Source organism: Nasonia vitripennis (genome assembly GCF_009193385.2).
Source record: "Nasonia vitripennis strain AsymCx chromosome 3 unlocalized genomic scaffold, Nvit_psr_1.1 chr3_random0009, whole genome shotgun sequence".
In the NCBI taxonomy this organism is placed as follows: domain Eukaryota; kingdom Metazoa; phylum Arthropoda; class Insecta; order Hymenoptera; family Pteromalidae; genus Nasonia; species Nasonia vitripennis.
In genome coordinates this window covers 2300946-2317539 of record NW_022279629.1, presented here as the reverse complement: position 1 = coordinate 2317539, position 16594 = coordinate 2300946, and the positions used below count along the sequence as shown (strand labels likewise).

The window sequence follows — 16594 nt, the reverse complement described above, 5'->3', positions numbered from 1 at the left end:
CTGTTTAACTCTGCTCAGCTGACAGAGATTGCATAGCCATCTTAGGCTGCTGTGATCTGTTATAACTTTGAATTTATAACCTTCGATGTACCGGTGAAACTTGCGTATGGCAAAAGCACGGCCAAGCATTCTCGTTCGCTGACCGTGTAATTCCTCTCTGTGGGGGTAAGTACTCTGCTGGCGAATGCGAGTACTCGGTCTTGTCCGTCTATATACTGCGTCAACACAACGCTGTATCACTTGCATCGGTTTGTATGACAAACTGCTGATCGAAGCACGGGTAATGCAGTACTGGAGCCAAGGCGTTAAAAGCTTTTATTGTCTCAAATGCTGATTGCTGTTTATCGCCCCAAATTAACGGCTGATCTTTCTTTGTCAGCTGAGTCAAAGGCTCGGCTAACGTTGCGTAATTTTCCGGTAATTGTCTATACCACTTTGCAGCTGCGGCGCCAGGCTGTTTGCGTTTTGACGGTGAGACGTACGCAAGCGATGCTAGTAGAATTTGCTCCAGTAGTGGTGGCGTGCGGTACTCTTGCCCGCTCGCCAGTACGGTTTCGGCTTCTTTGGAAATTGTCCCAGTCGTGGCAGTTCATACAAGGCGTCAACTTTTGCAGTTCTGGCATTAGATTTTTATGTAAGAGGTCTAGTTGTCTTTTAGGCTTGGTTGTGGCTTTATTTCCTTCATCATGTCTCCCAGGCATGTCACAAAATCGTGCACGGGTTCGTACGCGCCTTGGTATCTTCTCTCTGCGTCCGTTGTTTTAATCGCCTGTTCGTGCCGTACCATCTTGTCGCCGCCGTATAGAACTCTTTCTAGCTTTGCCACTCATCTTTGTTGTTTTCGCATTATTCTGCGGCTACGCCTGTAAATACGAATGGCAGAGCCGCCATCCTCTCTGCTTTGGTCATTTGCGCTAGGGTTAGCTAATTCTCCCTTCTCGCTACACAAATTTATTTTAATGCCCATCTACTCCGACGCTCTTGCTCGTTACCTGCAACGTTGAGGTGCCAGTTTATCTCGGCGCAACTGGCCTTGTGCATGACGACCACAAAGATGCCACAGAGTCACCAAGCAGTTTCTCTATTTATTAAAATACTACGCCACGGCGATGACGATGCCGCAGCTATATCCCAGTCCAACCCTGTCGAGTCCGCGAACAGGAGATAGGAAGGACGGGGTTCGTAACAGTAAAAAGCGCTACTTGTAAATAGAATAGTTGAATATATTGATCACTTCAATTAGTTACAAAAGTCGCGCGCGTTGCGCGAGAGGACAGTGTTCGGTAGACGAGCCGAGGATTTGGTGGAACAAATCTCGGCTTCGGCGTCTTTATAATCGCGTAAAGAAATTTGTGAGATATACGGAGATGCGAAGCACGCATCGAGCACGATCTCTGGTGACGAAAGTCAAACGACACAATTTGGTCGAGGAGGCGTCCCTCATAACTAAGCTGCTTCACTTCTCAAAAGGCTGCAGGGTAGCTGCTTCTGGACGTCAAGCTGAGATCGAAGGTGCCAGCCATGGGAGTTGATTGCTCGGATGATGCTCGTCGACACGATACGTTTACCGGGATACTTTAGTATGGTCTCCGCGCACGTGTGTTTACTGATCGCAAACCCGAAATAATCAACCTTTACTTGCAGTGTCTCACGCGCGCCACTGTGTAATCCGAGATTTAGAGAGTGCATTTTTGCACGAGCGTTCGGTAAATCGAGGTTGACGCTAGGGCGTATCATACAGTAATGATGTTTACCGCAATAAATTAATAATGATTACCTGCAAACGTTTTGCGCATATTAAAAAAGTCACGTCGTCTAGTTGACGCAAAAAAATTGAAGTATCATGAAAAGGTACAGCTATATTAGCGCGTCCGAAATCCGAAAAAATCCGATAGCCGCTTGCAGCGTGTGTAAATGAGTGCGACTGATATGTAAGAAAAGAGCTGAGCTGTGCGAGCATGCTAACAGGTGCGGCAAAAAGTGCGTGGTATGGGGAAAGAGCTGCCGCTGCTTTCGTAACGATCGGTCTATCGTGCTGTTGTGACGGTCGCCGCTCGTCGATTCACTCCCCAGTAAAATGTGTACCCGTCGAGCCTATAGAAGTATTCACTTCAAAACTCTCAAGATACTTACTTCGTAACTTGCCATGACTGTTTCATTTTGTTTATTGGTAAACAACTAAAATTTTCTCTTTACGTATTATAACGTCATAAAAACACCATAAGTATCTTTTTATCTGTTATTTAGTTGCGGAATATATCAAACTTGCCTAACCTTTTACTTTTTTAAAAGTTAATTTTCTTTTTTATGTTATTAAAGGCGTGTTTTTAAAAAAGTTAAAAAAAAAATGTATAGAATTCCAAAGATAGCTGTTTTGATTGGAAACAAACTAGTGAACGTAGAAGACAGCAAATATAAAATGAAGAAAACTGCTTTGAACTGTGAAAAAATTGTTGTCTTCACTTATCAATAGTTATTGTCTGTTGTATTCATTTTTTTATTTATTTTCTAAATTGTAAAATTTTACACCTGAAAAATAAATCCAATTGAAGTATCAAGCAAACTAAATAAAGCTGAAGACAACAAAAGATTACTGTTATCTGTGTCTCAACTCCAACATTTTTCTGCTATTATCTGCAGTTCATAACGTTTTTTTTTTTCAATTGAAAGTGCACAGTAACCGAAAACAGAAGTAAGCTTTGTTTTAAATGTGGAAAAGATGGGCACAAAACAAAGGAGTGTAAGAACCAACCTAACTGTGTACTCTGCAAAGGAGGTACAGGGGGGAAGAGTCACCTCGCGACTGCACAGGACCTACTGAGCCAGTATGTCCGCGAGACAGGAATCGACATAGCGATCGTGGTGAACAATACAAAGACCTGGACAAACCATCGTGGGGTATGGACAGTACTGATAAAGCGGCAACATAAGCATGCGGAGACGCCACTTTCCAGGAAAAAATGACAAGACGTATAATAAAGGATTCACACGCGCTAAGGTTGCAGACGTATACATTTACAGCTGCTATGCTTCACCCAACACGTCAATAGAACAATTCAGACAATTGTTTGACGAAATAGTACAGGATGCTGTAGGAAGAAAACTGGTAGTGATAGCAGGCGATTTCAACGCCTGGGCAATAGAGTGGGGCAGCCAAAGGACGAACAAAACAGCACAAGCGCTATTCAACGCATTCGCCCTCCTTGACTCGGTCATAGCTAACCAGGGATGTTCTTACACATTTTAAAAAGGAGACGCAGGGTCCATCATATATCTCACGTTTGTCAACAGCTGCCTGATTGGCTCAGTTAGATCGTGGATGGTGAGCGATCATTACACAAACAGTGACCACCAAGCGATAATAATGGAGATAAGAATATCAAAACAGAGATCCAACGGAAGGGCAACGACAAAAAGGGTCGATTGGAAAACAAAGGATTATAATAAGGAGACATTCCTGCTGGCTCTAGAAGAAATACAGCTGTCTGGATCTGCGAATGATAAGGTCGAGCAGGTAATGAAAAATATTACCAGAGTCTGCGACGCAACAATGCCAAGGAGAACTCCTCACAATAGATGATTGCCAGTATACTGGGATAAAGAAATCGACGCGGCCCGCAAAGAGTGTCATCGAACCAGAAGATGAGAACAGCGGGCTAGGAAGAAATACTATAAGACTGGTCGTGGTAAAGAAATAGTAGACGCCCTAAATAAAGAAATGAAGAATGCTCAACGGATACTCCTTCCTTAGAAATAGTAAAAGAATGCTCAACGGATACTCCAGAGAAAAATCCAAAAGAATAAACGACGGTGCCTGAAATAGTTACAGGACGAGGTTGAGCTGGACCCCTGGTGGCGACCGTACCAAGTGGTAATGAAGAAGATAAAGGGAGGTTATATCCCCTCTCCTAAAAGCCCGGAATTAATGGATCGTATTGTGACCACACTGTTTCCCCTTCAATTAGAAGTAACAGCTATTCCTGAAGTGGAGGCTAATGACGAAACCATTCCAGCAATCACCACAAAGGAATTACTGGCTGCATGAAATGAATTGGGAACAACAAGGCTCCAGGCCTGGATGGCATACCCAATATTGAAGAAGGGACGTTTCCTAAGAACTGGAAGAAGCAACGCCTAGTGCTACTACCAAAAGGAGATAAGCCACCTGGAGAAGCTTCCTCGTAAAGACCACTCTGCATGCTGGACACCCCGGGCAAGATCTTAGAGCGCATAATCGGCGTTAGAACGGACCAAGTAGTTGAAAAACCAGGCGGACTTGCGGAATATTAATACGGCTTCAAGAAAAAACGCTTCACTCTTAATGCTATAAGCTTAGTAGTTGACACCGCTAGAACTACAACAGAAGAAAAAAGATCGAAAGGAGGATCCAAGAAGTACTGTGCTATTATTACACTGGAAGTTAAAAATGCGTTTAACTCAGCCAGCTGGGGCAAGGTACAGGAGGCACTACGGATAAAAGAGGTATCCGCATATATAAGAAGGATTATGTCTGACAGAACCCTTTTGTATGACACAGAGAGCGGCATGAAAACCTATCAAGTAACCGGAGAACTCCCACAAGGGTCAGTGCTCGGCCCACTATTGTGGAACATCATGTACGATGGCGTACTTAGGCTAGAGCTACCCGAAGGTGCAACAGTTGTAGGGTTTGCAGATGACATTGTGGTAGTGGTAATCGCTTACGAGGCAGTAAGTATAATCCACGATTGGCTAAAGCAGACTGGACTTGAGCTTGCTAGCCATAAAACGGAGGCTATTCTTATATCCAGTAGAAAGAAAATAAAGACAATAACGCTGTAAGTGGACGGACACGAAATAAACTCTTAGCCGACCATTAAGTACCTTGGAATCACCATAGGCGCCAGACTAACGTTTAAGCAGCATCTTGAAAGGGCAAGCAATAAGGCAGCAAAAGTCGGTTCTGCACTATCGCGACTAATGCCAAATGTAGGTGGGCCAACGCAGGGCCGAAGGTTACTCCTAGTCAGTTTAACTACATCAATTATGTTATATGGTGCCCCAATATGAGCGGAACATAGGTCACAGAGTTGAGCCAAGACTTCCTTACCCGGTGCAGAGGAACGTAGGTGTCAAGGTTGAGTCTGTCCAGAGGATGGCCGGTCGATGCTGCTCGAAGTAAACGACCGGACGATGCGGCAGGAAGCAGACGGCTGGACGATGCAGAAGGAAGAAGACGGCAGGACCATGCAGAATGAAGAAGACGAGTTTGATTCTGAACTTCTAATCACCTTGGTGGATGGGGGATGTAAGAAAATGTCAAACTTCAAAGGAGAAGCCAAAAAAGGCTAGTTAACGGGCCCCACCGAAGTATTGTTCAACAATAATACCTGTGGGGATCAAGCTCTGCCTACGTCACATAAAAAAAAACACACACATCTAAAATTATACTAATTCAGGCGCAAATACTGCAGACAGACCCTGAATATCCGTAAATGCAGTCCTTGTCCGCGTCCGACGGCTGATGACAAGACTCGTATTTTCTCCACCACTATTACCGCACTAAATTTTAAAGCTACAAAACACTTCTTTTGAAAGGTTAAGCGGAGACAGCCACGGAACAGATAGCCACGCACGCGATGTTTATTTACTAAAACACGATTTTGAGGTGCGTGCCGCAACGGTGCTTGCTAATGGGCTGTCGTTAAATAACACATCCGTCTAGCTTGCTCTCGAAACTCGCGGTTTAGCGCATTGGACTAGATTATTGACCACGGCACGTGTACACTGCTAAACTGCTCTCGTATGACTATATCAAAGAAAGCTTGCGAGTATTAAACCCTTGCAGAGTAAAGACAGCCCAGTGCTCGCAGATATTTACAAAAAGAATATGCTTGACTTAAGTGTGTGTTTTTGTATCTTGAGCACGATATGCAGCCGTTTTAATCCTTGATGCCCCAGGCCAAGACTTAAGCATCCTGTCAAGTCGCTTACAATTGTTATTTGCGCCAATAATCTTGCTGGTCGTCTTCTCTCGTACCTTCGACACCTTTGCGAAAGTCAACGACGGCTGCTGTACTTATTCGTCTCTCTCGGGCGACTCTCCTTCCCCCGCGTTGTTTGCTCAAAATCACACGGGCGATTGATTTTGTACCGATAGAAGCACGCGGTAAGAAATCTGATAAAACGCATTTTCGATATCAAGGGAGAGAGCGCGTTTTAGGCATGTTTTGGGAAACTCCGGACGATACGTTAGGATTTAACATGGGCGCGGAAAAAGTACCGCGAGACATTCTTGACGGAAGTAGAAAACCGACAAAGCGTGAATTTTTAAACGTCATCATGTCGGTCTATGACACTCTCGGATTACTCTCACCGTTTACGCTAAAATCGAAAATATTGCTGCAGGAAATTTGGCGCAGTGGGGTTGGATGGGACGAATAAATCCGTGACGAAGAGCATGTAGGTTGGATGGCATGGGTGAAAGCGTTGCGAGAAGTAGAATCGTGTCGCGTACCGCGATGCTTAACGCCGAAAAATACGAATTATTTAGGCGCGCAGTTACATGCATTTCGGTCTCTGTAATTCGTTGGATTAAATCAGAGCCAATCGCACGACAAACATTTGTGGCGCACAGGTTGGGAGAGATAAGCGAGCTTACCACGTGCGCGGAGTGGCGATGGATTCCGACGAAAGTGAACCCCGCGTAGGTACGCCAGCGATACTGGATGTTCCGATAACTGCGAAAATATTTGGTTGGAAGGTCGCGTAACTAGAATGGATGGGGAATGTTTTAACAATTAACCGATTATTCTCGCAGGCGAACATCCAGCTACTAGATTACTCGTTAAAGATTATCACTGTCGATATTATCACGGTAGTAGCGACACTGTCGTAAACGAATTGCGACAAAAATTTCACATTGTTGGACTTCGAAAAGCGTTGCGTTCTATCATAAGCAAATGCGTAGAATGTAAGAAGCAGTGGGGCAAGCCACAAAGCCCGATGATGGCGTCATTGCCAGCTGGACGTCTCGCGTATAAAATAAGAGCGTTCAATCACTGCGGCCTCGACTACTTTGGGCCGATGTTCGTAAAGATTGGCCGGCGTAGAGAAAAGCGTTGGGGCGTACTTTTCACATGTCTAACAACACAAGCGATACATTTGGAGCTCGCGGACTCGTTAACTTCAAGTGCTGTTATCATGGCTATACAACGATTGTCAGCCCGAAGAGGCTGTCCGTCGGTGATGTATAGCGATAACGGTACTAATTTTCGCGGTGCATGTCGGGAGTTGAAAGATGAAGTAAACAGAATGAATGTTAGTGAACAGAGAGGATTTGCGTTGCGAAATGGAATGAAGTAGCTGTATAACCCACTCGATGCTCCACACATGAGGGGAGCGTGGGAGCGACTTATTAGATCTGTAAAAACTGCGTTGTATGCGACCTTAAAAGAACAAGCACCGAGCCTGGAGGTTTTACATACATTGTTAACAGAGATCGAACATTCGGTAAATTCACGTCCGCTGACGCATGTGTCAGTAGATCCGCGCGATAATGAAGCTCTCACTCCAAATCACTTTCTTATCGGGTGTTCGTCCGGCGCGATAGAGCTAGGGAAATACGACGCGGAGGCTGTATGTTTAAGAAAACAGTGGCGTATAGCACAGCAGTTCGCCGATGCGTTTTGGAAACGGTGGCTTCGCGAGTATTTACCTTCTCTTTTGCCTCGGAAGAAGTGGTTAGAAAAGGAAACTCCGTTAGCTGTTGGAGATATCGTCATTATCGTTAATTTACAAGCATCGCGTAATAATTGGAAAAGGGGCATTGTCGAAGAAGTGCATAAGGGCGCAGACGGCGTGATTCGCGTCGCGAAGGTTAGGACAAATAGCGGCGAATCTGTCAGGCCGGTGCATAAACTAATTAAGTTATTAAGCGTTAGCGAAACTCAAGATTAGGTTGATCTTTGAAAAGGTAAGAGGTCAAACAAAATTTTTTGGCTTTCTCAAAATCAAGTTTATTAAATATAATAAACTTGATTTTGTTTGACTGATGTCAGTTTTTTTTATCTGTAATTTTGTTGCGAAAAATATTAAACTTGCCTGACTTTTTACTTTTTTAAAAGATAATTTTTTTAGAGATTTCAGTCCTTTTTAGTAAATTTTTTTGAGTATTCACCACTCAGACTTCGTCATAGGCTACTCTATAACCTAGACACAGTCCTCAAATGATTTTATACCTAGACACCAGAAACCACGGAGCGCACCACCTAGACGTCGTCATCGACCACCCTGTACACCTGGACACCCGTTCAAATGATTCTGACACCAAGACACCAAAAACCACGGTGCTAACTACCTGGACGTCGTCATAGGCAACCCTGTACACCTGGACACCGCGTTTAAATGATTTTTACACCTAGATACAAAAAACCACGGAGCGCGCCACCTGGACCTCGTCATCGGTCACCTTGTACATCTAGACGCTGCCCTCGAATAATTTTTACACCTTGACACCAAAAACCATGGAGCGCACCACCTAGCCGTCATCATCGGCCACCCTGTACATCTGGACACCGTGTTCAAATGATTTTTACACCTAGACACCAAAAACCACAGTGCGAACTACCTGGACGTCGTCATTGGCCACGCTGTACCCCTAGACACCCTCCTCGAATAGTTTCTATACCTTAACACCAGAGAACATATAGCACTTTTAATCCGCGCCACTTGATATGATAGAAGTGTGTGTGGGAAAGCAATATCTAACTGCACTATACATATAGCTTATAAGTGGCAAACTTGACGGTCCTAACGTTTATCTGTCTGGAGAATCGCAAAATTGCACATCGTTCATTATCACATAAATAAAATCGGCTTTTTGATAATATTTTAACTGGAAATCTTAATAAAACATAAGCTTTTTGATATAAGCTACAATTTTTGCAGCAGATTAAGTGACGGAAAAACAATAATAAATAATAAATCCAGCTACACTGCATGCGCAGCTAATTTAACGGTCCTAACATTTGTCTGGAGAATAAAGAGATGATTTAAGCATCCGGAAATTACACATCCATTTATTTTGAAATGAATTAGTTTTTGTGACAATATTTTTGGTAGAATCATAGTTTAGCACAAAAACATGCTAATGAGTCAAGCATTAATTGAAGACAGTAATGATATGCATTTTTTCGAGATACTATTAAAATAGTGTCGCGGCACATGGTTTCGTCTGCTTTTCAAACTCGCCTTCGTAGTGCTACACCGAGCCACTTAATTATGAAATTTCCAAGGAATGGACATCTAAATTATGTATTAGAGCTTTTAATAATTATTCAAAACAGTAGAAAAATAAAAAAACTATATGATTTTAATGCCATTAGCAGTAGAGGTTCGACGTTAATTCAGTTCTTTTACTTTTGGCAACGCATTTCATTTTTGTTTTCTCGACTTCGACAAACATTTAATTTTTGAAATTTTTAAAAATAAAATGCGGGGTTGGTGAGCGAAGCGAGCAGAGGGATGGAATCCTACTATCATATGTATACGTGTATATATATATTTATACTTACAAATAAAACTTCTCATTCCATACTGGATTGAGTTCTTGTGGCATAGTTTTTGTCCGTTTTTTAACTTTACCAACTTGGACAGTTACGTAAGGATCTGAAGTACCGCTTTTATCTTTAGCAATCAATCCTTGAGCACAGATAACTGGAAAAATAAAATTATTTCTGTATTATTATAAGATCATATGTTACTAAAAATATATACGAATATGAACAAAAATTTTACCAACAAGTCAGAAAGTAAAACTTTAAAAATGAACTATAATATTTATTGATTTTTTCAAGAAGCTGAGTTTTGATTAAATCTATGTATACTCAATACTAAATTTATGTATACTCTACTATTGAAAAATCTCACCTAAGATCTCACGTGAGATTTCATGTGAGATTTTTCAATAGGGGCGCGTGCGTGCGTGCGTGTGTGTGTGTATGTGTGTGCACGTGTGCGTGTGTTTTTTTTCTCTTTCGGAGAAAGAAATATTAGGGAAAAATCTTAGAAAGACCACAGCATGACTTTGTTTATGGGGTCGTCAAAACAGCCCCATCCCCAATGTCAGCCGTGTGTCGGATTCACACCGACTAAACCCATCCTTCTTATGGCCAGGTAAAAAAACACTCAGCCATAAAAAGGAACGCCCTCTTCGCGTTTATTGACCTTCGGTAAAGGTGTCTAGCTCCATCTTCTATGCCGCTGAACCCCGCGATACCACTGTCAAGCAATGCTTCGCGGGGGGGGGGGGGGGGGGGTGGCAAAAGGCTTTCGCCCGCTTCTGGTTGATGTGGTCGTCATCACTATAGTCATCCTTCATTTTCTGCGTCGCAAATACACACGTACGTACTCAGCCTCTTCGGCTTCTTCTGTGTTCTTCGCCTTTTCTGACTTTCTTGAGAATGTCTGCTGCATAGTTGCTGACTGCGCACCATCCATCCTCTGAGGTCAGCATGGCCGTCATAATCAACTCAGGAGTTACTCTGATCTGAAGATAACTCTCAAGTTTCTCTCGCTCCTGATGATATCGTGAGCACTCGCAAAAAACGTGCTCGACATCCTGTGTTGCATCCGAACATATTGGGCAGTTCGGATGGTCGTCTAGTTTGAACCGATGCAAGTACGCCCGGAATCATCCGTGTCCGATTAAAAACTGCGTGAGGTAGTAGTTAACTTCTCCATGTCTACTTCCAATCCAGTCTTCTATCCTTGGTATAAGGCGATGAGTCCATCGTCCTTTGCCACTAGCGTCCCATCTTGTTTGCCATTTAGCCATCGTCTACTTTATTGCGGCATCCCAGATCTCCTTCTGGCTTTTGTCACTCGATCGTCTCCTAGCTTCAAATACGTCCTTTCTTTCCAACGCTAAGAGGTCAGTAGGTGGCATACCTGCTATAGTGCAGGCAGCATCGTCCAATACCGTACGGTAAGCGGACGCCACTCTTAGTACACTTCGCCTTTACACGGTAGTCAACTTTCGTGCATACGATTTCACTCGCATCGCATCTGCCCATATTGGGGCTCCGTATAGCATAATCGATGTGGTTACACTGGCTAAGAGTAACCTTCGCTTCTGAGATGGCCCTTCTTCATTTGGCATCAATCGTGACAGAGCAGCCCCAACTTCTGCTGCTTTATCACTGACTATTTTCAGATGCTGTTTAAAACTTAGTCTTGCATCAATGGGAATGCCCAAGTATTTGATGGTTGGTTGAGAAACGATCTCATGTCCATCCACCGTCAGTATGATTTCCTCCATTTTCTTCCTACTGCAATTGAGGATAACTTCCGTTTTGTGACTAGATAGTTCTAGTCCAGTCTCTGTTAGCCATTCGTGTATCATACGGGTTGACTCTTCAGCTATGGCTGTCAACTTTTCTTTATGTTTCGCTACTACAACCACTGCTATGTCGTCAGCGAATCCTATGATGCTGCTCCTTCAGGTAATTGTAGCTTAAGTACCCCGTTATACATGATGTTCCAAGTCGGTGGGCCAAGTGCCGACCCTTGGGGGACGCCTTCTGTAACTTTATATGGCTTGGTACCGTCCTCAGTGTCATATAAAATATTGCTGTCCTTGAAGTAATCAAACATCATCCTCCTTATATATATATATATATATATATATATATATATAAGGATGATATATATATATATATATATATATATATATATATATATATATATATAAGGGCACATCCTGCTTCCAGAGTGCCTCGTGTATTTCACTCCATCTGGCCGACTTGAATGCATTTTTGACATCCAATGTAACTATGGCGCAATACTTCTTTTTTCCTTCCTTCCATCTTTTTCCCTCTATCGCTGTTTGCGCAGTTTCAATCACTAGACTAACTGCGTCCAGGGTTAATCGTTTCTTTCTGAAGCCATATTGGTGTTTCGCTAATTTACCTTTTCCTTCTATAAAATGATCCATTCTAACGCAGACAATGCGTTCTAGAATCTTTCCTGGGGTATCCAGCATTCAGAGTGGTCTGTATAATGAGGACTCCTCGGGTGATTTCTTTCCTTTTGGCAGAAGCACTAGTCGCTGTTTTTTCCAGTTTATGGGAAATTTTCCCCCTTCTAGACATGTATTGTACAAGTCTACGAAGACCTCTGGATGAGCATGAATGACATGCTTTAACGCAATATTTGGAATGCCATCCGGCCCTGGGGCCTTGTCGTTTCCTATCCTTCTGCAGGCGGCTAACAATTCCTCAATCGTGATCGGTGGAAAAGCCTCTTCATTTAAACCTCTTTCGATGACACTTGGCTCTTCCAGTTGCCTGAGGAACATCATGGTCACTACCCGATGTAATAGCTCCAGGTATTTTGGAGGGGGCACGTAGCTTCCTTTAATCTTCTTCATTACTATTTTGTATGTTCGACCGCAAGGGTCTTGTTTGACCTTATCCTGTAATTCCTTAAGGCACCGTCGTTTGTTTTCGCGGATTTTCTTCTTAAGACTCCTCTTAGCGTCCTTCATTTCTTGTCCGCGGGCATCTACTATATCCTGGCCTTTACCAGGTTTATAGTATTTTTTCCTCGCCCGTTTTGTGGCATTGTAGCGTCACATGCTCGGGTGATGTATGCCGTCACCTGCTCCGCCTTGCTGTTCGCCGTTCCAGACAGTTGCATTTCTTCTAGTGCTAACAGGAACATCTCCTTATCATAATCCTTCGTTTTCCAACTTACTCTATTTGTCGTTGTACTCGCGCTGGGTCCACTTTTTGGTATTCCTGCCTTCATTATTATGGCCTGATGATCACTACTTGTGTAGTGTTCACTTACTGTCCATGAATCAACTGAGCCAATAAGACTGCTACTAACTAACGTCAGATCGACAATAGACCCTGCGTCTCCTCTTTGAAATGTGTAAGTGCATCCTTGGTTAACTAGGATCAAATCCAGAAGAGCAAATGCTTCTAGGAGTACTCGTCCTCTGTGGTTAGTCTTTATGCTGCCCCACTCCACAGCCCACGCATTAAAGTCGCCTGCAATCAGTATTGGTTTTCTCCCTACTACGTTTTTTATGAGCTGATCTAGCAGTTGTTCGAATTGCTCGATTGGAGCTTTGAGAATGCAATTCAGCTCGTTCGTGCAACTTTCCGCTGCATGCCCTTACGTTCCGCATTTGAAACAGCATTAACTTCTATCGTACGTCTCTGTACACTTTTTTGCGATATGACCAAAACCCAGACATTTGTAGCATCTAGGTGTTTGCATTTCTTAACCATTCCCTGATTCTGCAATCAACCTAGCCTACTCTGAGCTTTCGCCATGTGATCCCCTTTTGGGCAATCTGGGCAGGCAGCTGTACGATGGCAGTCTGCGTATCTCCGTATGTTTTCCGAAGAGTCTTTACGGACGTCTTCTCTACTACTTCCTTCTCTTCTGGTAACTCTTTACTCAGGACTTCTAGAATATCCTGCTTAGAGGTAAGCATATCCAGGTCTTTTATTTCAAAGACTACTTCATGCTGAAGTCTCTTGATTGTGGCTTTTTTTACCAGCACCGCTTTGACCGCTTCTTGAAGTTCCTGCGTTTTTACTTTTTTGGTGCATCGTAGCTCCAAAATCTCCTGCCACCGTTTTGCGTATCTTATTTACGCTGGTACTGAGCACCGTCAGATTAGGGTCCGCTTTTATTTTCCTCAAAATATCAGCGTACGAATTTCCTTCAGCGGCTTTTATAACAAGTGCATAGGCCTGGTGAGTCTCTCTCGTGGTTTTCTAGTGCTATTTTTGTTCTTGGCATTAGTGCTTTCGTGTACCTCCTCTTTCCTCTTCTTTTCTTTCTTTTTCTCATTTCTGGTAATAACCTCCTGCCAGGGTGGGTCTGCCTTTTCTTCCGGAGACACCTGTGATTGGATTTTTTATGCGACTTCCACAGAGGCTACTTCCTCATTTTTCCTCGTTCTTTTAGCGTAGTTTTCTTGTCGCTCTTCTACCTGGCTTGGTGACATTGCCTTACGCTTATTTAGCGTTCTTGTCGTTACCGCGTTTGATGCTTCTATCGTCTGTGATGCCTTGTCCTCCTTCTGAATACGCTGCTGGTTCGGTGACATTTTCGCTTTTTTTAGCATCAATCCAAGGCTCTCCCTGCTCTTTTCCAGCGCCACTTGTCCTCTTTCAAGCCGCTTAACCTGGATCATAAACGCCGATAGATCGCTTTTAACAGACTTATAAATATTGTATGCGTTTGACACAACATTATTCATAGAGTCCAGCCTGTCTCGGATCTTCTCCCATATGCTTTTTCGTTCTCGTTTAGCATTCCAAATTATATTCCAGATCTCGAGAGCTTCTTTTTCTGCTTTCTCTCCATGCTCGGTTAAATTTTCCATGCTCGATAATAGTCTTTATTCCGGTATGCGTCCGACGACCGTCGACCCCCCCCCCCCCCCGCCGTCTATGGAAGCAGCTGACATAGTCCTAACACATGACTGTAAGCGGTGCTAGACTGGGAACATCATACCAGAATATAGCACGTGATACTGCCCTAGCCCACCTCCACTCTCTCGAACCGCCCACCCCGAATAAAGTGCTTGGCCGGAGAGTTTCTGGCAAACATCAAGCAATATCACGCACTCGCCTTAGCTGATTGACCGGTACTGGCTATGTGACCGGCCTCCCGTCTTGCCGTCAGTGGAGCCAAAGGTGGTTCAGGTCACTATGGCTCGCAACCTCAGATTGCCGCCCCACCTAGGATCTTCTTTTGGCAGCTTACGGGTCACAACGCACGTCAAACGTGGCGTTTTATGTGAGATTTTTTAATACGGGCGCGTGCGTGCATGTGTCTGTATGTTTGTATGTGTGTGTATTTTTTTTATATGTGGTGTAGGCCGAGCAAGCTTTGCACAAGTGGCCCTCTGACACCGGCTCCCCACAGGTACTATCGTTGAACAGTACTTCTGTGGGGCCCATTAACTAGCTTTTTTTGGCTTCTCCTTTGAAGTTTGACATTTCCATACATCCCCCATCCATTAAGGTGATTAGGGGTTCAGGATCAAACTCGTCTTCTTTATTCTGCATTGTCCTGCCGTCTTCTTCCTTCTGCATCGTCCAGTCGTCTGTGTGTATGTGTGTGTGCGTGCGTGTGTGCGTGCGTGCGAATAACAATGACCACTTCTTGCATAAATTAAGAGGGTGTGTTAATGTAACACCAATATGTGTTTGTATCGGTAGACATGAAATTTACTAGGTTATAAATGTCAAATTTGCATGTAAAACCACCTATTAGCCATTATATCATGTTTGTTTTCTACATAATTTCTAGTAGGAGGTCAGGCCCATTCTGAAACTTTACAGCTGTTTTTTACTATAAAAAAGGTATCTTTTTACTGTATTGAGGTTGTCGGAGTCCGGATCAAACATTCAGATTTTTATATTTGAAGGTTTAAAATGCATATAAGGTAGCCTTAACATATATACATAGGGCTTTAAAAGTTTTTTTATTGAAAAATCCAGAAAATTCACAAAAAAAGTATGTTTGGGTAGTTTTAGTTAAAAATGCATCCCTTATGAGTTTTAAATCATTAAAAATAGGTAAAAAATGCAAAAAGTTCTTAATACCTCAACTTTGACCAGCTAGAACTTGAAGCCAAATGAAGTGGAGGTGGGAGCTATAGCTTCGCAAATCCACCACGGGGTATTTAGTATTTCAAATGCCAAAAAAAAACTAAAAGCCCTATTGACATTTTCTTTCGGTAGAATGATTCACTTATCTCAAACCTATGGCGCTTTGCTCATTGTATTGATGAGATTTCAAATTAAAAAAAGTTAATAAGTAAAATTGGTGTTTGAGGTTTATCAATATATATATATATATATATATATATATATGTATACACACACACACAATTCGTATTTAGGCACTCGCATGTATAAAGAGTTTCGAAGAAACCTCTTATACCCAGGGCAAAAGCCTATTGGATTTGACTAAAATGTTGTTTTTTTCCAATTCTTTCTGTGCCATTTTTTACAAAAAGTTTTTTTTATAAAAGTACTCTGGCTTTTTTGTAGTAAATTAAATTATGAAGTAATGATCATTGCGTTAATGATTTACATTTGTATTTTTTATAATTATGCGGCATCGTGTTACGTTCAATGCTAGCAAGATTAAAGTTTTATCATTTTAGATTTTGTCTTGCTATGCGGTAGTTGTATGTGTATGTTATACATATCTATACATATATAAGTGTTTACTGGACGCAAGAGTATTATAAAAAGTTCACCAATTCAAGATTTTAAGTAATATGTAAATATTAAATGTATATTCATATATATATATATACATGGTGATAAAAGCAATATAAGTGACTTGCTGCTATCAGTCACAGCAGCGTAGCACAAATTTTGTGGACGACATAAACTATGATATATTATGAGTTCAAGTGTTTAGTTCACTCAGCTGTAAATGTTTACTGAGTTCCCATTCAAGGTAAATACAAAAATATATATATATACAATATATATTGTAACGAGGAACAACGTCCTTCGCCGCGCCGCACGGTGTGTAAAAAACATTTTTTTTGTATTAAAACCTAATATCT

General features: G+C 42.5%; 1 protein-coding gene across 12 annotated transcripts in view; it reads right to left on the bottom strand.

The window, feature by feature from the left end:
* LOC107981437 (protein unc-13 homolog A) overlaps positions 1–16594 on the bottom strand; it is an 893220-nt gene that overhangs the window by 75911 nt on the left and 800715 nt on the right. For 11 of the 12 annotated variants that reach the window (XR_004345256.1, XM_031927059.2, XM_031927063.2 and 8 more), the window contains one exon: positions 9555–9696. Coding sequence is in view for 10 of the 12 variants with exons in the window: in XM_031927059.2 (XP_031782919.1) it covers positions 9555–9696 (142 nt within the window). In the remaining 2 variants the exon portion in view is untranslated. Of the gene's footprint in view, positions 1–9554; positions 9697–16594 lie in introns of those variants that run through there. The other variant, XR_004227182.2, reaches the window with a different exon arrangement.